Source organism: Beauveria bassiana (assembly GCF_000280675.1).
Source record: "Beauveria bassiana ARSEF 2860 unplaced genomic scaffold BBA_S00001, whole genome shotgun sequence".
NCBI classification, from domain to species: domain Eukaryota; kingdom Fungi; phylum Ascomycota; class Sordariomycetes; order Hypocreales; family Cordycipitaceae; genus Beauveria; species Beauveria bassiana.
The window spans coordinates 951,610-979,461 of NW_007930836.1; the positions used below are offsets into that span (position 1 = coordinate 951,610).

At 53.2% G+C, this 27,852-nt stretch overlaps 10 protein-coding genes across 10 annotated transcripts in view; 6 read left to right on the forward strand and 4 right to left on the reverse strand.

Moving 5' to 3' along the window:
* Positions 1 to 1,802: 1,802 nt before the first annotated feature.
* On the forward strand, positions 1,803 to 4,093 carry BBA_00315 (SMP2 protein; the record flags this gene model as incomplete). The annotated part of the gene is made up of 2 exons (XM_008595412.1): positions 1,803 to 2,235; positions 2,289 to 4,093. The coding sequence occupies 2 exons, from the start codon at positions 1,803 to 1,805 to the stop codon at positions 4,091 to 4,093; spliced, it is 2,238 nt and encodes a 745-aa protein (XP_008593634.1).
* Positions 4,094 to 4,767: 674 nt separating this feature from the next.
* On the reverse strand, positions 4,768 to 7,438 carry BBA_00316 (histidinol dehydrogenase; the record flags this gene model as incomplete). The annotated part of the gene is made up of 2 exons (XM_008595413.1): positions 4,768 to 4,967; positions 5,035 to 7,438. 2 exons carry the CDS (start codon positions 7,436 to 7,438, stop codon positions 4,768 to 4,770), a joined length of 2,604 nt encoding a protein of 867 aa, XP_008593635.1.
* Positions 7,439 to 8,351: 913 nt separating this feature from the next.
* Positions 8,352 to 9,113, forward strand: BBA_00317 (transcription initiation factor IID; the record flags this gene model as incomplete). The annotated part of the gene is made up of 1 exon (XM_008595414.1): positions 8,352 to 9,113. One exon carries the CDS (start codon positions 8,352 to 8,354, stop codon positions 9,111 to 9,113), a length of 762 nt encoding a protein of 253 aa, XP_008593636.1.
* A 425-nt stretch (positions 9,114 to 9,538) lies between these two features.
* On the reverse strand, positions 9,539 to 11,324 carry BBA_00318 (AMP-binding enzyme, putative; the record flags this gene model as incomplete). The annotated part of the gene is made up of 3 exons (XM_008595415.1): positions 9,539 to 10,094; positions 10,172 to 11,175; positions 11,262 to 11,324. 3 exons carry the CDS (start codon positions 11,322 to 11,324, stop codon positions 9,539 to 9,541), a joined length of 1,623 nt encoding a protein of 540 aa, XP_008593637.1.
* Positions 11,325 to 13,275: 1,951 nt separating this feature from the next.
* BBA_00319 (Peptidase S8) lies at positions 13,276 to 14,534 on the forward strand (the record flags this gene model as incomplete). The annotated part of the gene is made up of 2 exons (XM_008595416.1): positions 13,276 to 13,557; positions 13,629 to 14,534. The coding sequence occupies 2 exons, from the start codon at positions 13,276 to 13,278 to the stop codon at positions 14,532 to 14,534; spliced, it is 1,188 nt and encodes a 395-aa protein (XP_008593638.1).
* A 509-nt stretch (positions 14,535 to 15,043) lies between these two features.
* Positions 15,044 to 17,651, forward strand: BBA_00320 (subunit of VP52-54 complex; the record flags this gene model as incomplete). The annotated part of the gene is made up of 3 exons (XM_008595417.1): positions 15,044 to 15,083; positions 15,142 to 16,934; positions 16,989 to 17,651. 3 exons carry the CDS (start codon positions 15,044 to 15,046, stop codon positions 17,649 to 17,651), a joined length of 2,496 nt encoding a protein of 831 aa, XP_008593639.1.
* Positions 17,652 to 18,346: 695 nt separating this feature from the next.
* BBA_00321 (thioredoxin-disulfide reductase) lies at positions 18,347 to 19,560 on the forward strand (the record flags this gene model as incomplete). The annotated part of the gene is made up of 4 exons (XM_008595418.1): positions 18,347 to 18,365; positions 18,477 to 18,539; positions 18,609 to 18,727; positions 18,796 to 19,560. 4 exons carry the CDS (start codon positions 18,347 to 18,349, stop codon positions 19,558 to 19,560), a joined length of 966 nt encoding a protein of 321 aa, XP_008593640.1.
* Positions 19,561 to 20,304: 744 nt separating this feature from the next.
* BBA_00322 (metalloprotease-like protein) lies at positions 20,305 to 21,159 on the reverse strand (the record flags this gene model as incomplete). The annotated part of the gene is made up of 2 exons (XM_008595419.1): positions 20,305 to 20,859; positions 20,941 to 21,159. The coding sequence occupies 2 exons, from the start codon at positions 21,157 to 21,159 to the stop codon at positions 20,305 to 20,307; spliced, it is 774 nt and encodes a 257-aa protein (XP_008593641.1).
* Positions 21,160 to 25,249: 4,090 nt separating this feature from the next.
* BBA_00323 (inosine-5'-monophosphate dehydrogenase) lies at positions 25,250 to 27,101 on the forward strand (the record flags this gene model as incomplete). Its single annotated transcript, XM_008595420.1, has 3 exons — positions 25,250 to 25,721; positions 25,910 to 26,855; positions 26,909 to 27,101. The coding sequence occupies 3 exons, from the start codon at positions 25,250 to 25,252 to the stop codon at positions 27,099 to 27,101; spliced, it is 1,611 nt and encodes a 536-aa protein (XP_008593642.1).
* Positions 27,102 to 27,458: 357 nt separating this feature from the next.
* The window catches only part of BBA_00324 (Acyl-CoA N-acyltransferase), a gene marked incomplete at both ends in the record, with an annotated part of 896 nt that continues 502 nt past the window's right edge, over positions 27,459 to 27,852 (reverse strand). Inside the window, one exon of the mRNA XM_008595421.1 lies at positions 27,459 to 27,801. Coding sequence (XP_008593643.1) covers positions 27,459 to 27,801 — 343 coding nt within the window. The remainder of the gene's footprint in view (positions 27,802 to 27,852) is intronic.

Below are 27,852 nucleotides of genomic sequence, written 5' to 3' on the forward strand. Positions count from 1 at the left end.
AAAAGCCGGGCAGCAAACTAAGAGAGGGGTGTTTCCTCAACGATGCGACAGAGAATTGTCTTGAGTTGGATTTTCTCTGCAGAAATGACAACAGCGGCGCATTCAGGCTGACAGATTGGCTCGCATGCGGCTTTAAGCCGAAGGCAATACTGATGGAGGATCCAGGTTTTCATCTAGGCATTGCATATGAATCATGCTGGTTTTGTATTTTCATGCTGGCTATTATCTATAGTCTCAGGGTGTCAACCCAGTGCCAGTTACTTATGGCAAACAAGGTGGTTTACTGCTATCCCCCAAGTCTAGTCAGAACTACCAGTGCTTTGTCCTTCGTATAAGCGAGGCCGGACCCGGGTTGGTTCACAAAGGCTGGAATACTCGAAATTGCCGTCATTAAGACAGACATGCAGAGGCACAGTGCCCACTTGGCTGTGCATCCTGTCTCTTTAGCGCCCGAACACCATCTCGAGTTGGGTGCAAGGCAGCAGCGGGAGCTTACCGTTGCGTGCCCCAACAGCGTGGAGCGTGTCAATTGATCGAGAATGATGAAACTTTCTCGTCGTTGACGCTACAACTATGCGCTTTAGAATCACGAGTCACTGGTATTACGTGCCAAGTGAGGAGCATGACTCAAGTCACTTGCAGGCAAATAGACTCGGATGGATTAGTTAACTAGATGGATCAGAGCCGGAGATTTGACCCTGGCCCGGCGTTTAACAAGCACCAAAGAGAAAAAAAAGAGAAAAAAGAGAAAAACACATGCCACCGGGCCGCGGCTCGTGGATCTGGTTGACAGGTGCCTAGACGACCGGCCAAGTCTGGGGAGTGGGTTATTGCTTCCGGCGTGGCCGGGCTGGGGGAATCAGGGCCTATGAGGTCAGCGAATTACTCACATTACCTTAGGCCGCTGAAGGGCTTGAAACCGTGCTTGAGTCGGCACCGTTGGGTACAATTGACAGCTCGGCAGCAAAGGCTTACAGGGGTCTGCATGCTAAAAGATGCCGTGCATATCCCAACATTGCCTGCCTCAGAAGGACTGGTGAGTGAGGTAAATATATCTGATGAATTGCAACTGCCAAAATTCCTACAATTATTCTTCTTTGATTTTTCTTTTCCTACACTCTGCAACAGAGACCTTTTCTCTTGCCCTCTTCCTCGCTGCCCTGTAATTACCGCCTCGTGCGCGTGCAGCAGACCCCTGTAATTGCATGCAGCGTCTCATCCGCCAAGGCCCAAGAGGCAATCATGTGCTTCTCGCACCAGATCTGACAAGCCACCAGCACGCCGCCTTGCCAAGACCGCGCTCAACAACTCTTCCCGACTCCCCAACTCGTCTCGCCGGCTTCATCTTCACTTCTTTCCTTTTCTTCACTTCCTCGTGCCCCTTTTGTATTCCCTTTCCTCAGGCGCATCTCTGCAGCGTTGCAGTCGCTTCTTAATCGATTAGTTGACATCGCAGCAGCCCTTGGCTTTGTCTTGGGCTCCCCGCCACCCGCCACCCATCATTGCGACCTCCGACCTGCGACGGTCCGTCATCACTACACAACCCAGCCCAGCCACTACCGTCTACCCTTTTCTCAACCAACGGCTTTTCTTTTCCCACTATCCCCCTCAAGCTTTCGAGAGTCACCCCCGTGTAAAGCGTTCCAAGCTTACAACGCAACCCGCATCCCGTCTGCGTGGCTGGCATACATCGCTCTCGAACCGTTGGCTCCGCCTGCCTGTCCACCGCCGCCGCTCGACAACTGCCCAGGTGCCTACCAGTTTTACCGTTTCCCACAGCGCCGTAACGGCAGCTTTTCACAATGCAGTACGTGCGCAACATCAGCGATTCGGTGTCGACGGCATGGAACTCGATAAATCCTGCAACCCTCAGCGGTGCCATCGACGTCATCGTTGTTGAGCACAAAGATGGCACCCTTGCTTGCTCGCCTTTCCACGTTCGCTTCGGCAAGTTTTCTTTGCTGCGCCCATACGAGAAAAAGGTCGAGTTTCGAGTCAATGGTTCCAAGCAGGAGTATTCCATGAAACTCGGCGAAGGTGGTGAAGCTTTTTTCGTCTTTGAGACCACAGACAACATACCCGAGTCTATGCAGACTTCCCCCCTCGTCTCTCCAGCAAGCAGTCCACCCCTCGGTCCAGACGAGTCCGTTTCCCAGCTCGGCGTACCCGAATTCGAGCTCGAGGGTGACGGTACTAATGGCCCTCGAGGCTCCGCTCGCCATCTAGATGAGAACGGTAAGCTTTGCAGTCTTGCAAATAAATGTGCATTTGCTCAACGTCAGCTACAGGATACCCCACTCCAGCCTCCTCGCCCCTCGGCCTGTCAAATCCCAGACCAGCTTCTGGCGATTGGTCTGCCGCGCTTACCCGTCCTCGCAGCGATGATGCCTTGCGTCATTCGGCCCGCGCAATTGACCAAGATAACAGTGAGCCTGCCGAGCGTGACTCCGAACGATCCCCGAGCCCTGGCCCGGAGACCATTCAGGAAGCCATCGACCGTGCCCTTATACTGTCGCGCGGGCTCTCTGCGGTCAATATCCCCAGCCAAGTCACCGAGACTGGTGATCTTATGCTGGACATGACTGGCTTCCGGAGCAGCGAAGAGGAGATGCTCCGCGCCGAGATCCAGGCTAGGAAGATTCTCTCCGAAGAGCTGGACGGCAACTACGATATTGGTGCGCTCTTTGGCTTTGACGAAGAAGGCAATCTGTGGATCTACAGCAGCGAGTCCGCCAAAAAGGCTGCCATGAACAAGACAATCGAGTCTTCCCTGCAAGCCCATCGCCATGCCGTCTCCGCCGATGCACTCTCGGACCCAGGTTATCAAAGCGACGGCAGCGATGTGACCAGCTCTCCTCGCGTTCCTTCTCACCGTCGCTCCGAGTCCGATGCTGGCCCAGCCGGCCTTGCCACTCCTCCCCGCACCCCCGCTGATGCCGGTGTTGGTAATCCCAACCGCAACTATGCAAAGACTCTACGCCTGACTAGCGACCAGCTCAAGAAGCTTGAGTTAAAGTCGGGTGAGAATCCCATGAGCTTTACTGTCAACCGTGCCACGTGTACCGCCAATATGTACCTCTGGAAATACGACAACCCAGTCGTCATTTCCGACATTGACGGAACCATCACTAAATCAGACGCCCTCGGCCATGTTTTGAATATGATCGGACGCGACTGGACGCATGCTGGCATTGCCAAACTCTACAGCGATATTGCCCTCAACGGATACAACATCATGTATCTCACGAGTCGCTCCGTCGGGCAAGCCGACACTACGAGAGCATACCTCAACAATATTGTCCAAGAGGGCTGTAGAATGCCTCATGGTCCCACAATTTTGTCTCCGGACCGAACAATGGCGGCTTTGCGCCGTGAAGTATACCTTCGCAAACCACACGTCTTCAAGATGGCCACTCTTCGCGACATTGCCAACCTTTATGGTCCCGACAGGACACCTTTCTATGCTGGCTTTGGTAACCGACTGACAGATCAAATTTCGTATCGAACTGTCGATGTTCCACGAAATCGCATCTTCACCATAAACTCTAATTCAGAAGTCTCTCTGGACCTGCTCAGCTTGAACAAGCTCAAGATGAGTTATGTCCACATCAATGAAGTCGTCGATCATTACTTTCCCCCAGTTTCTACACTCGTCATGGGCGGTGGCGAGGACTACACCGACTTCAAGTACTGGAGAGACACGCCTCTCGAGCTAGATGAATTCTCCGCTAGTGACAGCGATGAGATTCTGGATGAAGTCGATGAGGGAAGCGAGTACACGGACGGCGAGGATGAGGAAATGGACGAGCGCCTGGGCGAGAGCTACATCTCCCAAGCCTCCATTGAGGACGTTGAAAGTCGCCTAGCCATATCGATGACGCAAAGCCAGATAGAGGAGGGCCTTGACGGCCAAGTCGACGACGATGATGAAGACGACGAGGACGATGAAGAGCCGATTGACGAGGAAATTGACGACGGCCTTGAGCCCCAAGATGACGAGCACACTATCAAGAAGAACGCAGCTGACCTTGAAGAGGATGTTGCTGCGGAAATTATTACTGGGGTTGGTCATTTATCCATGGATAAGAAATAAGCATAAAGAAACACATGGCTAAGAACTTCTATTCGGATGGCAATTAGCAGGGCAAGGGCATCGCCGCACTTGACATTGGGGACAAGGCGCCGCTCATACTCGAACCCGTCGAGATTCGCTCCCCATCCGAGTAAAGGAATGGTAAACAGGATGAAGTTTAGGGCTAAAAGAAAGAGGAGGAGGTTCGTCTTCAATGGAAGAGGAGGGCCGGACACTTGCAGCAAAAGGGCATTTCATGTTGGAAGCATAGCGTGGCGCGCATATTTTTGATGGCGGTTTTACCTTTTTTTTTGTCTTCTCTTTTCTACTTTGGTCTGTTCGTTCCTAGATCCGAAGATTCCGGTTTAATGGATGAACCAATGTACGACTATGTAGACGCCCAAGACGCCGTGGGAGCAGCACAGAACAAGAGAAATTTACATATATGGGGACATATCTCGGCCTTGCAAGAAATTGTATATATTCTAGCTGGCATTGAATTGATTTAAATTTACTGCGCGGAATTTCTTTTGAATTACAGCAAGCCACAACTGATAGCATCTTTTCATCTGGCTCAAATTGCTATTTGAACCCCAGGGGTCACAAATTCAGAACATATATTGCGCCCCAGCCTCTAATCATCCTTTTGTCATGTCATTTACATTCATTTTCGTTGCATATTCCCCCTTCGCCTCTTACTGCTTCTGCTCATTCAACCACTTGAGACGAATCTCTACGGCTCTCTTGTGCGCGTGAAGCTCCTCGACACCCGCGAGCTGCATGACGGCGGAGCCGACATTGCGCAGACCCTGGCTGGTGAGGTTGGCGCAGGTAATGTGCTTCATGAAGGAGGCGAGGTTGACGCCCGAGTATTGCTTGGCAAAGCCATAGGTTGCTGCAGACACGTGTTAGCTTTTGGCGGGTACATTGCGTAAGGAATAGAACGGAGAAGAGAGGCTTACGTAGTGAGTGGTTGACACCGGCAGAATAGTCGCCAACGCTCTCGGGAGTCCATTCGCCGATAAAGACGCTGCCAGCGTTGACGACCTTGTCGACAACCTTGGCTGCGTCGTTGACTTGCAGGATCAGGTGCTCGGGCGCGTAGTCGTTGCTGATGCGTATGGCGTCCTCGATAGTCTTGACGGTCACAGTCACTGAGTGCTTGATCGAGCCGCGCACAATGTCGACGCGCGGCAAGGCCATGGCTTGGTTGTGCACTTCGTCCTCGATAGCCTTGAGCTGTGCCTCGGAGAGGTCCACAGTCAGCAGAATCACTTGGCTGTCGACACCGTGCTCGGCCTGTGAGAGAAGATCGGAAGCGACAAAGGCGGGGTTGGCATCCTTGTCGGCCACAACGAGCACCTCGGAGGGACCAGCGGGCATGTCGATGCTGACGCCGGCGTTGGTGTCGTTGCTGACGTGCATCTTGGCAGCAGTGACAAACTGATTGCCCGGACCAAGAATCTTGTCAACCTTGCTAACGCTTTCGGTTCCGTAGGCCATGGCTGCGACGGCCTGCGCGCCACCGGCGAGAACGATGCTCTCAGCACCAACCTTGTGGGCAATATAGACAATCTCAGGAGAAATGCTCCCATCAGAGCGAGGAGGAGAAGCGATAACAATCTTCTCGCAGCCGGCAACCATGGCGGGGACACCGAGCATGAGAGCTGTGCTAGGCAGCACGGCAGTGCCGCCAGGGACGTACAGGCCTACACGCTCAATGGGGCGCGAGAAGCGGCCACAAATGACGCCAGGCATTGTTTCAACGCTGAGGGGTTTGTCCTCGGCCTGCGCGGCATGGAATTTGCGAATATTGTCGTAAGAGGTGTCAATGGCCTTGATAGTATCCGGGGAGAGTTTCATGAGTTCGGATGGGAAAGGCGCCTTGATGACTGGGGACGTGAGGGAAGTAGCCTTTTCGAACTTGTGGGTGTAAGAGAGCAGAGCCTTGTCGCCGCCTTTGCGGACCTCTTCGATGATGGGGACGACAATTTTGAGAATAGCCTCGGGTGACTTTTGTGACGGGCGCTGAAGCGTCTTTTGCAGGTCCGAATTGGAAACAGAAGCAGAGTCCACTCGCTGCATGAGGATGCGGTCACTGGTAGGAGTAGCTTCGTGGGCGGGAGCTGGCTTAGCTGGAGCAGAAGCAGAAGCAGAAGCAGCTGGATTAACGATGCCCTCCTTCTCAGCCCATTTGCCCTTGGCATTGCCCGGGCGTCTCTTGACTTTGAGGCTCTTGGCATCCAGATTAGCCTGAACATCAGCCAGGCTCACACCGGCACTGACAGCCTTGGTCAGGGCAAAGTATATCAGATCGGCAGCCTCAAAGGCGACTTCCTCCTGTGTCTTGGCGTCACAGAGCTCTTCAGCCTCTTCCATAATCTTGGCCCGCAGGAGCTTCTCATCGCAGAAGAGGCGAGCAGTATAAGAGCCCTCGGGAGCGGACTCTTTGCGAGAAACCAATATCTGTTCGAGGGCCGCGACGCCACCAAGGTTTCCAAAGCAGCCAAATTGCTGTAGGTGACAGAAACGACCCTTTTGCTTAACAACAAACTTGAGCGTGTCGTTATCGCAATCGAGAGCAATGCGAACGAGCTCTTGTGTGTCTCCCGAGGTGGCTCCCTTGATCCAAAGACCTCGTTTCCTGCTCTGGTAAACGCCAGTCTGCGTGCGAAGAGCCTCGAGGATGCTGTCTTCGCTAGTGTAGGCAAGGCCGAGAGAAATACCAGTCTCATCGGTAACGACAGTAGGTACGAGACCATCGGGACGGTCCGACTTCCATTGACTAGAAAGAACCTTGGAAAGGAGCAGCTTACTGGTATCCGCCTTGTCGGTGGTCAGACCAGTAGAGGGCAGGATGGGCACGGCGTTGCTCTTCTGGGCAATCTCGAGAAATTCCTGCAGCGAAGCGCCTTCGATGGGCTTGATATAAAGAACCTTTACTTTTGTTGCTTGCGAATCGGCAATGAACTTGGTCACGTCCCAGGTCTTGGGGTCGAAGTCGCGGACGAGCAGACCGTGCTCCGAGGCGGCAGACAGATCCGGAGTGGACACAACGGGAAGCACGCGGTCACCCAGCTCGGTATACTGAGGGAGCGACTCGGGGGTTACAAAGACTCGCTTGGCACCGCGGTCGAGCAAGCCAAGCACATCGTCTTGCTCCAGGGCTGTGGCATCGAGGTGGGCTTGGAACTCGGCGCTGTGACGGCTGAAGAACTTGGCAAACTTTTCGAGGAGCTGCGGCTTAGCATCGAGGAAGGGACAGCCAAGAATTGAGACCTCCTCGCGAGAAAGGCCCTCAAGATTGGCCAATCCCGGAGGGACGGCGACGCTGACGAGGAACGGCAGCGGGAGCTCAACCTCCATGTTGTACTAGAGTGGCGGGCGCTGTAGATGCAGGGTTCAGTGGTCGAACTCGGAGGGTGACAATTTGATGGCCGTAGTCGTGGCGCAGAATGACAGGCTCTAATTGGCGCTACAATGTTTGTGTCGAAGCAAATTGGTGGTATTGGATCATGTGAAACAAGGCAAAGGAGCAATTAAAATATGGCTAGGCAAGGGCTCGATATGACTCTGCCTTTGGCGTTCCTGCATCGGCCGTCTTTTTTGGTGGGGCACAGAGTGCTGATAGCTGTTGTTGCCCCTCCAAAAACCCAAAAACTTTTTGCTCGCGATAGAGAGGGCGGCGGGCTTTTTAGTGCTGCTGTTATTGGCCAGTCATTGAAGGGCTCTCGATAGATTAGAATGATTATTTAGTTACCTAGAGGCTACTTGGGAGAGCCTAGGTACCTACTTAGCAGCCGTGTATGCGCTTCACTGGCATAGTCGGTCGTCACAGAAAGCGGGCATCAAAGCCGAAAACAAATATTCTGGTTTCGGAAATGAATAATCTTCTCATCTTTATTTGGAGTCTTCTCGGCCATGCTTCGTCTTCTCTGTGTGGGGTCGTCCACCAGCACATTAAATAACAGGTACAACCGTTCAACACGTTAGCCGGAACGGGATTAGGATGTTGCGCCCGCGAGCTCCAGCGACCACTCTCGCGCTCACAAGGCAAGCTTGTAAACCATCAACTTGCCATCACGCGCCGCGCTGCTTTTCACTTCACGGTGAACTCTAGATCCTCTGGCATGTGTACAACCACCAACACGACTTAGCAATCTAGCTTATACTTCTTGAGCTGCCGCAGCCCACTCGTTTGCTGCCGGTCCAACTCATCCCACCTTTCGCCGAGATCCTCTACGATACAGACTGCGCCCGGCTGCGCATCACAACCACAATGTCCTCCGCGCCGCCGCAAACGAACGGCGTTACGCCCTCTACTACAGCCGCTCCCGCCGCGAACCCTACCCAAGGAGCGTCCGCCGCGACGACCGCGAACCCTGCCGCCGCCGGTGGCCCATCATCCACATCACAGCCCACGGCCGCCGCCGCGCCGCGACCGCGAGACGCCCGCCTCATCGAGCTCCTGCTGACCTCGCAGGGCGTGACGTCGTACGAGCAGCGCGTGCCCCTTCTTCTCCTCGACTTTGCCTACCGCCACACCTCGTCCATCCTCAACGACGCGCTGCACCTCTCCGGCGACCCTTATGTCTCGCAGGCCGGCGCCAAACCCTCGGCGACCGCGGGCGCCAGCGCCGCAGCCCCTGGAGACGCTGCCATATCCGCCAACGCCATCAAACTCGCCGTCGCGGCCCGCCTCGGCTATCAGTTCCGGGGTGGCAGCTCCGGCGGCGGCATCAGCAAGGAGTACATGCAGGAGCTGGCCCGCGAGCGCAACAAGGTCGCTCTCCCGCGCGTCGTCACCCACGAGTGGGGCGTGCGTCTGCCCAGCGAGCGCTTCGTCCTCAGCGGCACCAGCTGGGGCCTGCAGGACGTTTGGAATGAGATTGGTGACGAAGAGGTGCCCGAGGCGGCTGGCGGCGATGCGATGGAGGGCATCCAGGGCCCGGCACTGGAAGATGTGGATGGCGACGGTGTTGAAGGCGGCACAGTCGAGGATATGTTTGGCGATGACGTCGATGAGGAAATGGCCGAATAACTACCGTCCTTGCTGGAGACTGAGACGTATTTGCTTTCGACTTGTATCACTGGAGCTGGCGGTTGAAAATTAAATGGCGTTTTCGGCGTTTTAATGCGCCATAAAATATGGGCTGGACAATACTGGAGTTTTTTTTTCCAATAGCAATGCTAATACACAATTTAATACACGTGCTGTACGTGCTTCAAGTGACACGGCATGGCGTACAAATCTTGTAGCCAGCGAGACAGTGGCCGCGCTTTCATATATGCACAAGATATAACGCTCCAGATTAGCTTTGCACTTTTCTGCTTGTCAGCTCTACAGGTACGAGCGTGCGCACAACTCTGATCCATCTACTAACTGTTCTTCTCCAATAACGCTTATTCCATGACTTGGGCAAGGATGCATTCTCCGACGAGAATTGTAAGCATCTCCACCACTCATTAGGCGGCGACCAGGAATCTCGCCGACTCAGGCAAAGGCACGACCTTGTCCAACTCACTTTTCAAGGGCTTGCCCATTGTCCCGCGTGGAATCTCATGGCAGAACAAGACCCCGCCGGTCGGAACCTTGTGCGCCGCGAGCTTGGAAGCGACGAAATCGACAACCTGCTGCGCCGTCAGCTGCGCGCCGTCCCGTCGTACAATGTACGCCAGGCACTCTCTGTCCTTGTCGTCATCCCGGGCCGGCGTGCATGTCACCAGAGCGTCGGTAATGTCACCGTTTTGCAGGAGCACGCTTTCCACCTCGGCCGGCGCCACTTCCTCGTACCGGACCTTGAAGATTTCCTTGAAGCGTCCCAGCAGCGTGAGCATTCCGCTTTCGGGGTCTATCGCGCCCTTGTCGCCTGTGCGGAACCAGCCGGGCTCACCCGGCAGAAAGGCTTTTTCAGTTGCGACCGCATTGTTGTAGTAGCCGCTGAAAGCGGCCGCGCTGCGAGCGCACACTTCCCCAGCGGCCCCGGGGGTAACCTCTTGCAGTGTTTCAAAGTCCACGATTCTGTCAAGAGTGTTGCTTTAGCATATCGAAATCCTGACGCCTTGTGTGTACCTGTGCAGAGATATCATTGTGCTTACTTGACGGCCGTCGAGGGCGGAACTTGGCCAACACAGCCAGTAACCCAGTTGTCATCTATGATGCACGAGCTCAGCGCAGGTACTTCGGTTGTACCATATCCTGTGTTCACTCTGGCTTTGTCAGGGAGGATTTTTCTGAACATATCGACGGTTTCTTGACGACAAGGTGCCCCTACAAATGAAATCTGCCATAGCGAGTCAAGAGGCTTCCGCGCGCCATCTGTCGAGTTGAGCACGAGTGCCATGCTTTCCATTATACGAGGGGTAATCATGGTAGAGCCGATACTTTGCGAATGAATCTTGTCAATAACAGCCGCAGCGTCCTTGGCCTTGGTCACGTAGACAGAGTAGCCGCCACCTAAGCAGGCGCGCATGTGATTCAGGGCGCCGCTCACGTGGAACATTCCAATAACCAGCAGAAAAGGTTTGTCTAGCAGCGGCATGGCAGCCATGAAGTCGACCCTGAGAGCTGACGCACGGTGGCTTATGCTGGCTGCTTTGACGGATCCTGTCGATCCGCTCGTGAAGAAGCGAAAGGCCTCGCGCGTGGTCGGATCATGTCCCTCGTTGGCGTTGCGAAAGCTAGCTCCATCCACGCCGTCAATGATGCTGCTCAAGCTCGCCTGCGTGCCCCCACGGTAAGGGTTCAGGCCCGGAGGGTCGAAGATGATGACCATGCTAGGCGGCAAACCTAGGCTCTTGACAGTCGCCAGAGCGAGATGCAGGAATTCGGGTGCAACAAAGAGCCACTTGAGCCCGGCCGCCCGAATTGCGGTGGCTAGCTCGGCCTGCTTGACAAAGGTCGGGATGCCAGAATACACTGCGCCGGCGGCAACGGCGCCGTCGCCGAGAACATAGTAGTAAATGTCATTTTCGCTGAGGAGACCAACACCGTCCTGGTCAGCTATGCCGAAACGCTGGAGACCGACAGCTATGCGCTTGACCGCGGAAATGTATTGCTGTCGCGAGATGTGGCGGCCCGGGCGGTCGGCATCGACCAAAATCTGGCGCCACACGTTAGCATGCGGATAAGGCGCATACTAGGTGTCACATATGAGGGTTTTTTGGCGTGACTCTAGGTTATGCGTACCGGACGGAGATCCGTGGAGTCATTATCTTGACTGTGGGAAAAAATGCGTGTGGTATAATCCATTGAGACAGAGCTAATCAAATGCTAAAGTTGCGTTGGCATGTACGTGATTAGTCTAAAAAATATGTTCTTTATTTAACGTACACATCTACCCCAGGAAATGTGCGAAAAGCCGATATAGGCTGCAGCCGTAAGTCCGAGGCTGTAGAGAATATAAGCAGGCATCAGGCTCCGCGGCCCCGACAGCATCAACGAACCACGATGTTTGTTGGAATTAATTTGATCCATCTTCGGAGCATTTATTGGTTATATTGAATAAGCGTCTCCAATTAAGCAAGTGGGCAAGATACCCCGCACGACGCTACTGCTGATCATTACAATGTCAAATGTCAAACGGTCAAGACATAGGTTCAATTCGGGATCCAGAGATATGAATGAAATACGACACAATAGAGGCAATAGACAATCAATGGGCTTGTTTGACACATCTGGTGCTTTCGGAAATCCGTCGCGGGCGTTACTAAGCGGGCGATTAGTGGTGATACAGTAGCACTCTCTGCTCTGATGCCAAGTCTCGATGTGGGTGGGGCCGGCAACAAGCCAAAATGTGAGACACGATGCGTTCGTGCCCGTAGCGTAGCGTAGCATACCAAATTTCAACGCAGGTCCGAGTCACTTGGTCACCTGCCAGTTTGCCTGGCGCTCGCCAATGAAATAAGGCCGGCGAACTTGTTATTACATAAAAATCAACTCGCGTTACTCGGGCTCTGGGGAGACCTTGATGGGGGACGGACAGCTGCCAAATCTAGCCCCCTTGGCCGGCCGGATCGACGCCACCATCATTAAGCCCTTGTGCGTTTCAGCCATATCAGCACTGATTGATTCCCAACGTCGCTCAGCCCGAGTACACCTTCTGCTTCGGAGCGGTCAGGCCCCGGGCGTTGGGCTCTCCCCTTGCAAGGTTCTCTCCTGTCAACCTGCCTAAGTGAGTGCCCTTGGGAAAACGCTGCCAGCACGGCAGTTGACTTGAATGAAAAAATGACAAAAAAAAAAGACACGAGTGGGCAGAGGCTCTATCTTTAGAAGACGTCTTTTCAAGGTATTTTTACCAGGTTGCCAGGCCAGTGACGAGGCGTAAAGATGTGGCGCTATCCCAGCCCTTAATGCGCCATTTCGGGCGGATAAGAGGAGACTGTCATCAATTGCTATAATAGGAAGCTGTTGCAATGGACAAAGAAGACGCCATCATGGCGCCAGTGGCGCCCGACAACTGCTAGCTGCGAGACAACCTGGCTAGATGCCCTCGATGCCTCGATAGCGTCGAGATTTAGCACCGGTTTGGTGGAGTGCTGATTGGGTTTGAGCGAGGCAGATTGTCGACCATGATTGGGACTCGAACAGCTACGCTAACATAGCAGCTGGGGCGCCAAGCGTTATGCTTATTCTCTATACCTCGACGGTATTGGTGCCCCGGCTCCCGCCATGTCCGCTCTGTAGTCGCCTTGTGGACGCGATTCCTCCTTCTTCCCCGATTTGGCAGTTCATTTAGACAAGCAGCCAGACGTTGCAACCTGACGTGCTCCTCGCTTCTGACTGGTGGCTTGGCGAAATTGCATTATCTGCCAGCTATCAACAACTGTCAACGAATTGGTAGGTGCGGAGAGGAGAGTTTATTTGAGGGCATATTATACCTTCCTAGCTGGTCAATGGCCAGTAAACTTCAGTCCTTGGCGTCAGAATCCCTCATTGTCTGTTCGGCGCTCCCGCCTCGAAGGCGACATCGTCATGCAAGAATCTGAGCGTGAAACAGGAAGGTGATTGTGCTCAAAGGTTCCCAAGCAAGGAATCAATGTCAAAGCCATGACAGATGCCACATGAGAGCAGTGCTGCTTGGCAGTCTGCGTCGAGCATAAATACTCGTCGAGGGACGGACTTGAAAGCATCGTATCATCCTCACTTCAACTCACCAACTCATTCAATTACTTCATTCCTCCTGCAAAACATATTTATCAAGATGGTTGGCTTCAAGAGCTTTGCCGCCCTTTTCCTTGCGGCCCTTGGCGCCGCTGCTCCTGCTCCCTCTGGCGGCAAGTACATCGTCACGCTCAAGGATGGTGTTACTGCCAGCAAGGTCGCGTCTCACTTGCAGTGGGTGAATGATGTTCACGCTCGCAGCCTCGGCCGCCGTGACCTCAACCTCAACGGTGTCGAGAAGACCTATGAGATTGGTAGCTTCAACGGTTACGCTGGCAACTTTGACGCCGCTACCGTTGAGGAGATCCGCAACAACCCGGAGGTATGTCAAAGCAGAATCAGATCTGCACTAGTTACAGATCAAGTGACGAATAAACTGACTCACATTAACAGGTTGAGGAGATTGAGCTAGACCAGGAGTGGACTCTGTACGCTCTGACCACTCAGTCCGAGGTCCCCCACGGCCTGTCCACCATCTCGCACCGCCAGTCCGGCGCCAGCAACTACATCTACGACAGCACCGCTGGCCAGGGTGCCTACGCTTACGTCGTCGACTCGGGTGTCAACATTGACCACGTCGAGTTCGAGGGCCGTGCTACCCGCGGCTACAACGCTGCTGGCGGCGAGGACGTCGACACCATCGGCCACGGCACCCACGTCTCCGGCACCATTGCCTCCAAGTCGTATGGTGTGGCCAAAAAGGCCAGCATCGTCTCCGTCAAGGTCTTCAGCGGTCCTACCGCGGATACTTCCGTCATCCTCGACGGCTACAACTGGGCCGTCAACGACATCGTCGCCAAGCGCCGCCAGTCTCGCTCCGTCATCAACCTATCCCTGGGCGGCGGTGCCTCGACCGCCTTTGACCGTGCCGTGGCCAGCGCCTACCAGCAGGGTGTTCTCAGCGTCGTCGCCGCCGGCAACGAGAACCAGGACGCCAACAACGTCTCCCCCGCCCGCGCCCCCCAGGCCATCACCGTCGCCGCCGTCAACTCCGAGTGGTCTCGCTGGATTTGGAACAGTCGCCAGGGCTCCAACTACGGCACGCCCGTCGACATCTACGCTCCCGGTGAGGATGTTCTCTCCACCTGGATCGGCTCCAACACTGCCACCAACACCATCACCGGCACCTCGATGGCTACTCCCCACATTGCTGGTCTGGCCATCTACCTTGCCGTTCTCGAGAACCTGAGCACCCCCGCCGCTGTCACCAGCCGCATCAAGCAGCTTGGTACCAAGGATAAGGTTGTTGGCAACGTTGGCAAGACTGTCAACCTGCTCTCTTACAACGGCAACCAGTAATTCAGAGTATGCGGTGATGTGTGTGGAGGATACTTGACTAGTTGGTTAATGACTTGAATGAATTTCTTGAATAACAATATACATGACTTTTTGATGATTTTGCACCTGCCTACTTAGTTGGACACATTTATGTGACGTAGAAGGCCTTGTATCTCGCTTTGAAACTCTAATAAGTAGACACGTAGAGACAAGTGTGAATCATGACCCGCGAAATGGTTCAACTTGGCTATGCTTACACAATTGATCTGCTCTGCATAGCCGGTCGATCTATCCACAACTTGAACTCTTTATTGAGATGAATGAAAAAAAAAAAAAAAAAAAAAAAAACAATTCAGCTAAGTTGACTATTCTTCTGGCTCTGCCATGGCCAGAATCATGGTTGTCAGTGCCGCCCCACTTTACTTGCTGGGGAGATGTATGGCTGGCCGAAAGTCGCCTATCCTTTGAGAAGCATCATCGCAAAACTTTTGGACAGGTGGCAACTGTAATAGCCAGGGTCCTGCGGCAATATGAGCGCGGCCCTGACGAATCCATCGTCACTTGACACGGGTATGTTGGAAGTGCATTTCCGAATGCACCAAACGGCAGCTGATTGTACGGGGACCAGTCGACTATGACCCCATAGACCACCTCAACCTACTTTTTGCGAACCCGGCCTCAGTATCGTCTCTCAACCGCGTATCCCAGACGCTCCAATCGCGGCAGAATGAATTGGACGACGAAATCAGTGCCCTCGAGTCGGCGCAGGCCTACAAACCCAACTCGAGCCTAGAACGCATGCAGTCAGCTCAGACGGAGCTGGCGCAGCTCTTTCGCAAGATTGAAACCGTGCGGTCCCGCGCCATCGAGACGGAAGAAAATATAACATCCATGACGGCCGACATAAAGCGGCTCGACGGGACGAAGAAGAACCTCACGCTTAGTATGACGGCCTTGAAGCGTCTACAGATGCTGACAACTGCCTACGAGCAACTGCGCGGGCTTGCCAAGACGCGGCAGTACCGTGATTGCGCAGGCCTGCTGCAAGCGGTGCTACAGCTCATGAAGCACTTCAATAGCTATCGCAGCATTGAGCAAATTGCCACGCTGAGTCGCGAGGTTTCGGAGCTCCAGCGCGAACTGCTGGAACAGGTGTGCGAAGATTTTGAAATGGCATTTGCCAAGGGCGAGGTCTCTGCTAAGCGCGGCATGCTTATTGAAGCATGCTTTGTCATGGACGCTCTTGGAGACTCGGCAAAATCGAGGTTGATAACGTGGTACGTCAACACGGAGCTGCGTGAATACCGCCAGGTGTTTCGCGGCAACGACGAGGCTGGCAGCCTGGACAACATCGGTCGCCGGTACGCTTGGTTCAAGCGTACAATGAAGACGCATGAAGATGAGCATGCGGTCATTTTCCCGGCGCATTGGCACGTCAGTGAGGTTTTGGCAACGACATTCTGCGACGGCACCAGGGACGACTTCAAGGGCATCCTGGAGCGCAGCATGCGTCGTACAGACGGAGCAAAGGTCGATGTGAATCTGCTCTTGTCTTGTCTGCAGGAGACGCTTGACTTTGAGCAGAGCCTCGAAAAGCGCTTTTCGAATGAGCCACGAGCGAGCATCGACACACTGAGTTCTGTCGAGGGAAAGACGTATGCTTTCAACGGCCTTATTTCGGTTGCCTTTGAGCCATACCTCAGCTTATGGGTCGACTCACAAGACAAGCAGCTGGCCACCATGATGCCCAAATACAGAAACCAACCTCTAATACCATCAGACGACGAATTCTCCCCACAAGCGGTGGTGCAGTCCGCCATTGAACTATTTCACTTCTATAAGCTCACTCTATCACAATGCGCAAAGCTGTCGACCGCTGAACGGCTGCTGGATCTATCAAAAATACTGGCAAGATATCTCGACGAGTATGCGCAGCAAGTTCTACTACATAAACTACAAGCCCCTGGCCAGGCGATGCCGACGATGCAGGACTGCATTCTGGTGCTGAATACAGCCGACTTTTGGCACGCCAACACGAACCAGCTGGAAGAAAGTATAAAAAAGCGCATAGACCCCGAGTTGGTCGGCAAGGTCGATCTGTCATCGCAGTCAGACGCCTTTCTCGGTGTTGCTAGCGCGTCAGTCTTGGCCCTGGTGCAGATTGTAGAGCAGCATTGCGAAGGCGTCTGGCGCGAGATGAAGAATACAAACTGGAGCACAATGGAGACTGCGGGTGATCAGAGCTCATATGTTGGCGAGCTAGTGAAGCACGTCAACGACAAGGCGGATGAGATCCTGGCCATGGTTGGCAAGCAACAGTATGCCAGAGCCTTTTGTGATAATCTTGTCGAGCACTTGGCAACAAGCTACATCAACAACATTGTGCAGTGCCGGCCGATATCAGAAACCGGTGCTCAGCAGGTATGCACCAATATATTCCCACTTGTTTGAAGTATGAACTAACGGCAGTGGCAGATGCTTGTGGACAAATATGCGCTCACAAAGTCTTTTGGTACACTGATTTTACATCATAATCCATCTCCGACACCCCAACCTCCTCCCGCTGGCTTCGTTAGGAGAGTAGAGCAGTCCATGGGCCGCATAGATCCATTACTCAAGACGCTGCAAATCCGGCCCTCACCGCCCGAGGGACTCGTGCAAGCTTACCTCATTCATATCGGCGACAAGTCGGACACCAACTTTCGAAAGATTTTGGAACTCAAGGGCGTGCGCAAGCAAGACTATGCGCACTTGATTGAGCTCTTTGGCATTCACCGCGAAGGCAACGCAAACGACAAGCTAGTACAAAACTCGCCACTGCTGACACCGCTGATGAACGCAACGTCGAGCCTTGCCAGTACCACGGCTGTCGGGGGCACCATCAACGCAGCTGCGGCGCTTACCGGAGCTGCGACCGGGGCGCGGGGCTTTGACGCCGGCTCGCTGGGTGAAAAGCTACTGAGCGCGGCCCGAGACATTGGCACGGCGAGCACGGCAATGCCGAGCGGCTCGGAAAAGGCAACGATTAACGAGAACCTACGAAATTTCGGCAAGTTTTTCAGGCGAGACATTGGTGGGCTGGGCGCCAGGTTCGGAAAACGGGACGGCAGCCTCGGGGCCGAGGGAGAACAGCGATGAGGAAGCATAGTGGTGTTTGCCAAGGTTGGGATGCTATTGGTGCATATATACGGGTATTTCATGGCAGACGTATAAATAGGAATCATGTTGGTAGCTTCTTGTATTTTATCAATGGGGCCGTTTTCCAGATGCCGACGATCCGGGGTGATGCACTTGTGGCGTCGTCGGTGAAGATGAATAATGGTATGTGTAGTGGCACGAGTGGGTTGTGGCATCACGGTTGAACAGTCTTTTAGCCTGGGCGCAAGAAAAATAACGCTGGTAATAAATTGAATATTTGGAATAGACACAATGACGCAATATCTCTATTTTTATTTAGATGTAACTAGATAGGCACCATTTGTCAAACAAAGTTCTTGTCTGCCGTCCACATATTGTACATTGTTGCTGCCCCACCACCCCTCCCCTCGCACAAGCTCGGAGTCGCCAACTTTTCAATTAGTCAACAACTCACGCGCCGCCTCAGCCCATACCCACGATTCGCTGTGCCGCACCCCGAAAGAAGGCCCATAAAGCCCTCTCTTTTTCCATCTTTCAAGCATTATAAAGGTCGCAACACCGCCAAACTGTTTGCCTCGGCTTTTCGACGGCCGCTACGCTCCAGCGCCGGTTTTTCTCTCGCAGCAGTTGCCACTGTCACTACAGCGACCAAATACCCTCCCGTATCGAAGCCAGCCGAATTAAGGATTAGAGCCATGCATAGCAAAGTCGTCAGTACGTTTTTTTTTTTTTTTTCGCGACCAGGACGAACCTGCAGACGGGCCAATGGCGCCGGATGGGGTGAGACAAGGATACGATGTTGCTAACGCGGTGGTCAACTCGCAGTTATCGGATCGGGGCCGGCTGCCCACACGGCCGCCGTCTACCTTGCCAGAGCAGAGTTGAAGCGTACGTTCTCCGATCGCGATGCTCAGACATAGAGCAGAAACAGAGAAATGGTATTGACAATGACTGCAGCCGTTCTCTATGAAGGCTTCATGGCCAATGGCACCGCCGCTGGTGGCCAACTCACCACCACGACCGAAGTCGAGAATTTTCCTGGATTCCCCAAGGGCATCATGGGCCAAGAGCTAATGGTACGCACACTATCAGAAAAGGGCGAAATCAATTCTACATCATACTGACACGCCTCTCTCCCGCGCAGGACAATATGCGCGCGCAGTCCGAGCGCTTCGGCACCGAGATCATCACCGACACCGTCACCACACTCGACCTCTCCTCGCGGCCGTTCAAGTACAGCACCGAGTTCAGCCCCGAGGAGACGCACACGGCCGACGCCGTCATCATCGCGACGGGCGCGTCGGCGCGCCGCATGGGCCTTCCCGGCGAGGACAAGTACTGGCAAAACGGCATCTCGGCGTGCGCCGTGTGCGACGGCGCGGTGCCCATCTTCCGCAACAAGCCGCTGTTTGTCATTGGCGGCGGCGACTCGGCGGCCGAGGAGGCGACGTTTCTGACAAAGTACGGCAGCCACGTGACGGTGCTGGTGCGCCGCGACCAGCTGCGCGCCAGCAAGACCATGGCCAAGCGCCTGCTCGAGCACCCCAAGGTGACGGTGCGCTTCCACTCGTCGGCGACGGAGATTCGCGGCGGCGACGACGGCCTCATGTCGCACATTGTGGTCAAGAACAACGCCACCGGCACGGAGGAGGTGCTCGAGGGCAGCGGCCTCTTTTACGCCATTGGCCACGACCCGGCCACCGCCCTCGTCAAGGGCCAGATGGACATGGACAGCGAGGGCTACGTCGTCACCAAGCCCGGCACCACCCTGACCAGCGTGCCCGGCGTCTTTGCGGCCGGCGACGTGCAGGATAAGAGGTACCGCCAGGCCATTACCAGCGCCGGCACCGGCTGCATGGCGGCGCTCGAGGCCGAGCACTACCTTGCCGATCTTGAGGCGGGCGAGTGACTACTGGATGATGGTGGCGTCAAGAAGAGAGAAAAGAGCTTGCTTTGAATAGAAAGGAAAGAAACCTCGCTAATCTAGAAATTGTCAATAGAATAAAAACAGAAAGTACAAAGGAAGGCATGTGTACAATTGTGAAGCAAATCCTGTCAAATGTGATTATCCTGCTACTGCATGTGAGTCAAACGTTACAACAGTCTGTCTTGTTGAGTCTGGAACAGATGGTTCATACCGGCATCTACTCCGGACTTGGTCGTAGGGATGTATACTCTGAATAATTGGAACAAAGACAATGTGCAGACCATCGTAGACAGTCGTGGTGTTGAGCAACACACCCTACTAAAGATGGCAGAAACCAGAGTAAAGTTGTATCAAGAGGCCATGTACGCAGAAACAGGGGACTTTGAGGGCTATATTTTATTTTCCCCGTATCTCTATTTTCCAACTCCTGCGCTTTGAATTTTTCTTGTCGTCTTTTCATTCCATCACTGAATGAAAGCTTGCTTTTAGATACTCAACGTCTAGGTACAATGCGTATATACATACCATCACTCTTTTACACACTACATGTACCCCCCAGGGTTTTCTTCCCCCCTTTTCAAGCCACTCGGTGCGCCTTTCTAATGCTCCAGACTTTGGTGCACCAAATTAATTGCGCCAAACTTCAACGCGCCACGCTTCAATGCTCCAAACATCAAGACCTCGGGCCCCCAATGTTCCACTCCAATTCACTCGCCCCCAAAGAATTCAAGCACGAAACTTTTGGTACATGCTCTTCATGCGGGTAACCTGGCCTGGGGTAAACTCGTTGCGACAAGTGCCATAGCTCATAAAGTTGTTGACGGGGTCCTTGCCGGGCATGTCGGGGCAAGTGTCGGCATTTTTGTCGCAGCTCCATTCGTTAATCAGCGCGGGCGTGTCGGCCACGTAGTCGTTGTCCTCGTCACAGCCGCCCTGAAACGTGTGAAAGAGGCCGAGCCAGTGGCCGACCTCGTGGGTGGTTGTCTGTTTATTGTCGTACACTTTGGAGAGGATTGTGCAGCCGTCGCCCCAAAACTCTGCCGAGTCCGCGGTGACGCTCCGCGGAAAGGGACATTGGCCGTTGGCACGGAACTTGGGCACAAAGTAAATGTTGAGGGTCTTGTAGTTGCCCGTGCGAAGCTGTCTCTTCATGACCATGGCGTCCTCGCCCGCGGCCCAGGTCGTGTTGATGGTGTGGATGACCTCCTGGACGTCAAACTGGAAGCCGAGGCCCTCGTAGTCACTGTTCATGCCATCAACGGTGGCTAGAACGTCTTCTTTCTAACTCGGTAACAGTAGCATGTTAGTTGATGTTTTTTATTTATTTTGTTTCTTGGTTCAAAGTCAGAACTGCAGTCTTACAGAGAGGTAGCCATCCGACTTGGACTTGGAAGAGGCAATGACGTGAATGTAGGTGGGCACATTGGTGTCAGCGTCATCACGGGCCTGTGTATTAATTTTGGCCTTGGCAGCTTCTTGGGAAGCCATTTCCTTGGCGGCAGCGACAAGCTCTGCGCTTGGCTCGGTGGTGGCACAATCATTGATACCTTCAAGAGCAGCGCCAAAAGCAGCCACAGCCATAGTGGCCGCAACAACAAGGGACTTTTTGAATGCCATACTGATGAGATTGGTAGAGGAAATAAGATTATGTATAAGTGTCAGGGTATTATGGGTATCATGGGATGTTGTGTAGTGAATACTTGTGATGAGCAACTCGAGACTCTTTACAGCGGTCGCCATCACGTCTTTATATCTTTTTGGCCAAGACAACCATGCAACTCCCGAAATGATAATTCATATGATCCGCAGTCAATCATCGTCGATGACCCGAGGCTTTGATACAGGAGGCAACAGTGCGAGGTTCCGCAGCTTTCACCGGCGTTGCCCACTAACGGCCAGCTGAAGCGCAAATCAACCCATCGTCACCTTCTCCATTTGGCAGGTGAGAACATGTACCTAAATAGTTCGTCGCAACTCTATTTTGCTACACGAATCGCTTTTCAGGCTAGACGGCCCATGGCAGCTGGAGTGGATGCATGGTCAGATAGTCTTGTACATAAGCATAAGCTTTTTGCGCACTTCGCGGGGGAGGGGGGGAGAGGGGAGGGCTGCGTCTCGGTGAGCGACCGTCGGATCTCATTCTCGCCTATGACGTTTTTTTTTTCGCCAACTGAATAGGAAAGTTCTCTCCTCGGCCAAGACGAGCTAAGATGCAGAACCTTCCGCATTTGGTTTAATAGTCCGAACCGGCTGTGCATCCAACTGAACTGGGAGGGGGGATGTGCAAACTCCTTTCTCTTTCCGCATGGGTTCTTGGGGCCCAAACTTTTGATTTCCTCGTATTTCAGGGTCCTAAACTAATCACAGTTATGATTTACGAAAGCCTTATTAAGCACTGGGGCTGCCTATCATAGACAAGGCGCAGTAACGGAATGTAGAATACGCCGTTGTTGTGGATTTAACCTTTGCTTTGTCATAGGGAGACAAAGTCTCCAAGTGAGCTTGGACAGCCTGTATCCAGAAGCGGCAGTTTTAGTGCGACGAGGTCAGATTTTTGTCATACGACGAGTATATTACAGTTGTCTAAAATCAAGGATAAGATTATCAATGTTTTGTGGTATACATGTGCGTGCTTCGCCGCCCGCTGTCGATATCAATGCTCCGTGTCGCGCGAAACGGCTTCAGGTAAATGGTCACACAGCTTTAGGGTTTGTCATATAATCCCTCGTGGTTGGGGGTGATAACGAGAGAAGATCTTCAGAAAACAAGCACAAGAACAGCGGAGACTATGAATATTCAAAAGCAGTCTTGGCCCGCGACGAGTTTCTCTGTGTCTTTGGCTGATATTAGTGTGACCCGGTGTGGATCGAGAGATCAGCGCTTGGCACAGATTAAAAACGTGTACCCTGCATATATCTGTACTTTAATCCCATATATTGGGGCCCTATTTAATTAGCCCGCTCGGCTTGAACATCTGCCAATAGTACCAACAGCCAACAGCGCCAGAGTTTAGGGCGAGGCAGCTTAACGGCCGAGCTCTCAGCGCGGTGTAGATCCTGCGCAACTCGACTCTGTTTTTCTGAATCATGGGCAAAAAGCTTCTGCTCTAATGTTAACAAGTTTCCGACAAACATCGTTTGTCAGCGCTGATGAATTTCCCTGTAGGGCCGCATGGCTTGAACCGTGCGGCAGGCAAGTTCCAGTTCTACACGTGCGATGCTCACCAGCCAGCCACGGTGACCCAAAGTCTCATTGTAGGCAATGTCTTACTAAAAATCCAAAGTACTTGGATTAGAGATCATCGCCCTCTGTCGCGCTATATCCTGACTGTTTCTGAAAACGGAAGAATCTGCTCAACCGCAACAAAGGGAACCCCGGCCAACAAGAAGACTAGATCGGCCAACAGAGCAGGCGATAAAGCGCTCTGGTTGGAGGTTGGAGGGATCCAGGCTTTGATCGTCCGACTAGGGAAGTTCCAAGTCAGATGCCGCAGGTACCTATTCAGGCATTGAGACGTGCGAGAGAGGGGCCGAGGACGGCTATGGGGACCGATTTTGACCTTCGTCTTACACTGCGCACCAATTAATAAGCCGACGACTATTTCAGTAGGGAGAGCAATGGAAAGATTAGACAAACACACACCAAGTTTCCGGCACTTTCTTTTTTTTTCGTATTTTATAGATAGCGAAATAGGATCCGAATGTTCACGAATCTCAACTGAAGTCGCCCTGTCTTGGCAGCCAACAAAGCCAACCGTGGTCCGCCAAGAGAGTCAAGCGGAACAAACGAGCTGCTGGATATTCTCGCTTTGGGGAGACGTGAATAGACGCGTTTTCAGTGGCAGAATGGTGGAACGGCCAGTGCGATTGGACGTCATCTTGCATTTCTAACATATCGTATATACGTATAGCATCCCCCTCGAACCTTCAACCACGGCCGTATAAAAGCTGTATGTCAGGATTAGTTTGAACTCCCCAGCTGTATAGATACAGTACTTGTAACCAACCCCAAGTTTTTTTTCTTCTTCTTCTGTCGCCAATTCCATGTCTTCTTCTCAGAACAAAACACTTGCTTACACATTAGCTAACACGCACACAGCTAACCTATATGGTCGAGCTCTGGGCTCGCCATAACACGTCTGCGGAAGGCTTGCTACTAACGACTGAGATAATGTCCTTTAACAGCAACTCACAGTCAGCTATGTGAGCTTCAGGATGTATCATGGAGGGTGTTATGGTAGACGTTAGAATGTGAAAATGGCAGAAATAGTCACGTAAGGCTACAAGAGTAGTTGTACTGGATATAGTGCCTATTTACGGAGGAACAATCGAAAAGTCTTGTCTTGCAGGGGGATATTATCAAATTGACCAGGGGGCGGACGCCACCAAATTAGGCACCAAAGATCCCCTTTTCGTATTCGAGCTTCGTCAAGCCTTCACAACCTCCACCAGCAGCACCAGCAGCACCAGTAGCACCAGTCAAATGCGAGCACAGACGGAGCTAGCCACGAGGGCGTTGATTTTGACGTTGAAGGCACCTTTTTGTGGTAAATCGACCGCAGAGATCGCCTCTTTGACCGGAGTTTCTACCCGTACAGTTGACCGTATCTGGGCCCGTGCCATCGAGAGAGGCTTTGACCCAGCAGTGCTACCAGTAGTACTGAAAGACGAGTATCTAGAAGATGCTCCAAGGTCTGGCCGGCCGTCAAAGCACACGCCCACGAACCAGGATCTGGTTGTCGCCAAGATGCGGGAGGAGAGGTACGACAGAGAGAAGACTAGCGCTGTGATAGCCGCCGAATTAACCGCTGAGGGCATCCCTATATCGGCAAAAACGGTACGATCGATCCTGAGGAAGGCCAATTTGCCGAAAAACGAAGCCAACGAGGAGGCCAGGCCTGACACAGAATATGCGAGACGACTGGCTACGGATACGCGTAGTATGGATGAAAGCGTGAAATCAATCAACTTGGGGAGACGAGTAGACGATGTTGATAGAACGAGGGAGATGCCAAGAGATGTCGTTGGGGATATGGTGTGTGACCTAGTCGGCCATCCGCAAATGGCAGAATCTCATTATGTATACAAGTTCAACTTGATATCAAAAAGTGAGTACCGCACCTTCGCATTTCTTTGCAATATTTCCTCACAGGTCGCCAGATAGTCGCCACTGTATTACAGCGGGCAAGGCTCCAAGTCAGGCGGTTTAGGCAGGTTTCCTGGCGGGCTTTCGGCCCAAAAACCCTTCCACGTAAAGAATACTGTCGGGGCTGCTGATGTATACAACCATGGGTTTATGATGCTTATAATTTGTCGCTAAAGCTTGAATTCTCTTGGACATTATCACCGCCAATCATTGGTTTGTTGTTGTACTCACGACTTAAGTCCTAAACTGAAGCGCGCGCGACCTTGCAGAAGTCTGTCGAGGGACCCCACCAGAAAAAAGTTGGTCCCTGCTTTGCCCCTCCGCCCACCATAGAAAAAAAATTTCCAACCGGCTGGCCTAGCCAAAGTTTCTTCTTCTTTTTCTTTCGGGAAGAAGCGCCGTGTCAATTCAAACAAGTCGAAGAAACGCGTCTGGTTTCAATTGTATCATCGTCTTCGACCTCGCCAGTTGTTTGTTTCTCTCCGCAATCTATTTTTATCCCCCTCGTTGCCGACAGACCTAAACAATGGCTCAAATCAACGGATCCACGATCCTTGATCACAAGAGCGCCCTCGAGGTGCTCAAGGAGTACAAGACCCTCGATGGCCTCGATCTTCACGAGCTCATGGATACGGTCAAGCACGGTGGCCTGACCTATAATGATTTCCTCGTCCTCCCGGGCTACATCGGTTTCCCCGCCTCCGAGGTCTCTCTTGACTCCCACATCACCAAACGCATCACCCTCAAGACTCCTTTTGTCTCGTCTCCCATGGACACCGTCACCGAGCACGAAATGGCCATTCACATGGCTCTTCAGGGTGGTCTCGGTGTCATTCATCACAACTGCTCGCCCGAGGAGCAGGCTGAGATGGTCCGCAATGTGAAGCGCTATGAAAATGGCTTCATACTCGACCCCGTCGTCATTAGTCGCACCACCACCGTTGGTGAGGCCAAGGCCCTCAAGGAGAAATGGGGCTTTGGCGGCTTCCCTGTCACCGGTATGTCTCTTTTTCCTCGTCTGACTCCCAATCTCGTTTCACATGATTCCATACCTTTGAACTTTTAACTTTCGTTCCACCGCAAAGACTACTGTCATGGGGACCACCTTTACTATGATTTTGAACTTGTTTTTCACTCTAGCAATGCGTTCGCACAAACCCGTACACAAGCTAACGTGATGCAATAGAGGACGCAAAACTCGGCTCCAAGCTTCTCGGCATCGTCACCAACCGTGACCTGCAATTCGAGTACGATGAAAACGCCTCTGTTGCCGACGTTATGGTTACGGACCTCGTCACCGCTCCAGACGGCATCACCCTCGTCGAGGCCAACAAGATTCTCGCAAAGTCGAAAAAGGGCAAGCTTCCCATTGTTGACAAGGCTCAGAACCTTGTCTCTATGATCTCTCGCTCCGACTTGACCAAGAACCAGCACTTCCCTCTGGCTTCCAAGCTTCCCGACAGCAAGCAGCTGCTCTGCGCTGCTGCCATTGGCACTCGTCCCGAGGACAAGATCCGCCTCCAAATGCTAGTCGACGCCGGTCTCGACGTCGTCATTCTGGACAGCTCTCAGGGTAACAGCATGTACCAGATTGACATGATCAAGTGGTGCAAGAACCAATTCCCCGGCCTCGATGTCATCGGTGGCAATGTTGTCACCCGTGAGCAGGCTGCTGCTCTCATCGCCGCCGGTGTCGATGGTCTCCGTATCGGTATGGGCAGTGGTTCTGCCTGCATCACACAGGAGGTCATGGCCGTTGGCCGCCCCCAGGCTGCTGCTGTTCACGCTGTCAGCGCCTTTGCCGCCCGCTTTGGCGTTCCTTGCATCGCCGATGGTGGTGTTCAGAACGTCGGTCACATCGTCAAGGGTCTCGCCCTTGGTGCTTCCACTGTCATGATGGGTGGTCTCCTCGCTGGTACCACCGAATCGCCCGGTACCTCCTTCGTTTCCCGAGAGGGCAAGCTGGTCAAGGCCTATCGTGGCATGGGCTCCATTGATGCCATGCAGGACAAGAAGGCGGGCAATGGTGGCAAGGACAGCCAGAAGAGCAACGCCGGTACCGCTCGTTACTTTTCCGAGGGTGACAGCGTTCTCGTTGCTCAGGGTGTCTCTGGTGCCGTCGCTCACCGAGGGTATGTTTTCCCCGTGGTCACTTGTCTGTTTTCTTCTCACTAACATGGTCTAGATCCATCAACAAGTTCATTCCTTACCTCGCTGCTGGTCTCAAGCACTCCATGCAGGATTGCGGTATGCGCAGCCTGGAGGAGCTTCACACGTGTGCGAGCAACGGCACTCTCCGCTTCGAGATTCGCACTGCCAGTGCTCAGCTCGAGGGCAACGTTAACATGGAGACTTATGAGAAGAAGCTCTTTGCTTAACTGGAATGAGATGCAATTTGGATGATGGATGATTGAATGGGAGGAAACTGACAATTTTCACTGCTTTTTTTCAAACGGAGTCAATTTGGGTATTTGAACAATTACGGCTACAACTAGACACGTAAAGAGTTTTTTCGAATGTGTTACTCAGCACTGATATACCCGTACTTGCCAGCGAATAGTACATGCTTTTATTCATAATGAAATCAATTTACGCCGTTATGCTGTTGTACGGAAGTGCTGACCCTGTGCCGGTCAAAATGGCTCGAAACTCTGCTATTCTCCGCAGACGGGGTATGCCTATTCATTTGTCTTTTCATTTCATGTCAAGCATTGCCTGTCGTCTTTTCAACCAAATCAGTCCACTCTCTTTGCCCGCTTCTCCCGGTGCTCATTCCCATCATCCGCCGCCGCCGTTGCATCCACATCCAAATCCACATCCACAGCCGCGTCCGCGTCCGCGTCTGCGTCGTCATCACTCCTCGTCGGCCGGTACATGATGACATACTCTGGCTCAACCACCTTGTCGCGAAGCCGCCTCGGCCGCGGCGAGCTGTCATCCACGGCAAAGCCCAGCTTTTCATAGAAGCGCCGAGCGCGCGCATTGGCCGTGAAGCACGTCAGCATCGTCTTGTGCAGCGCGCCGATGCGGTCCGCGGCCGTCGTTACGTGGCTCATCAAAAGCCGACCCAGGCCTGTTCTGGAAAGACGGAGAAGGCTCGTTTCAACATTAACGACTGCGCGAATTTTC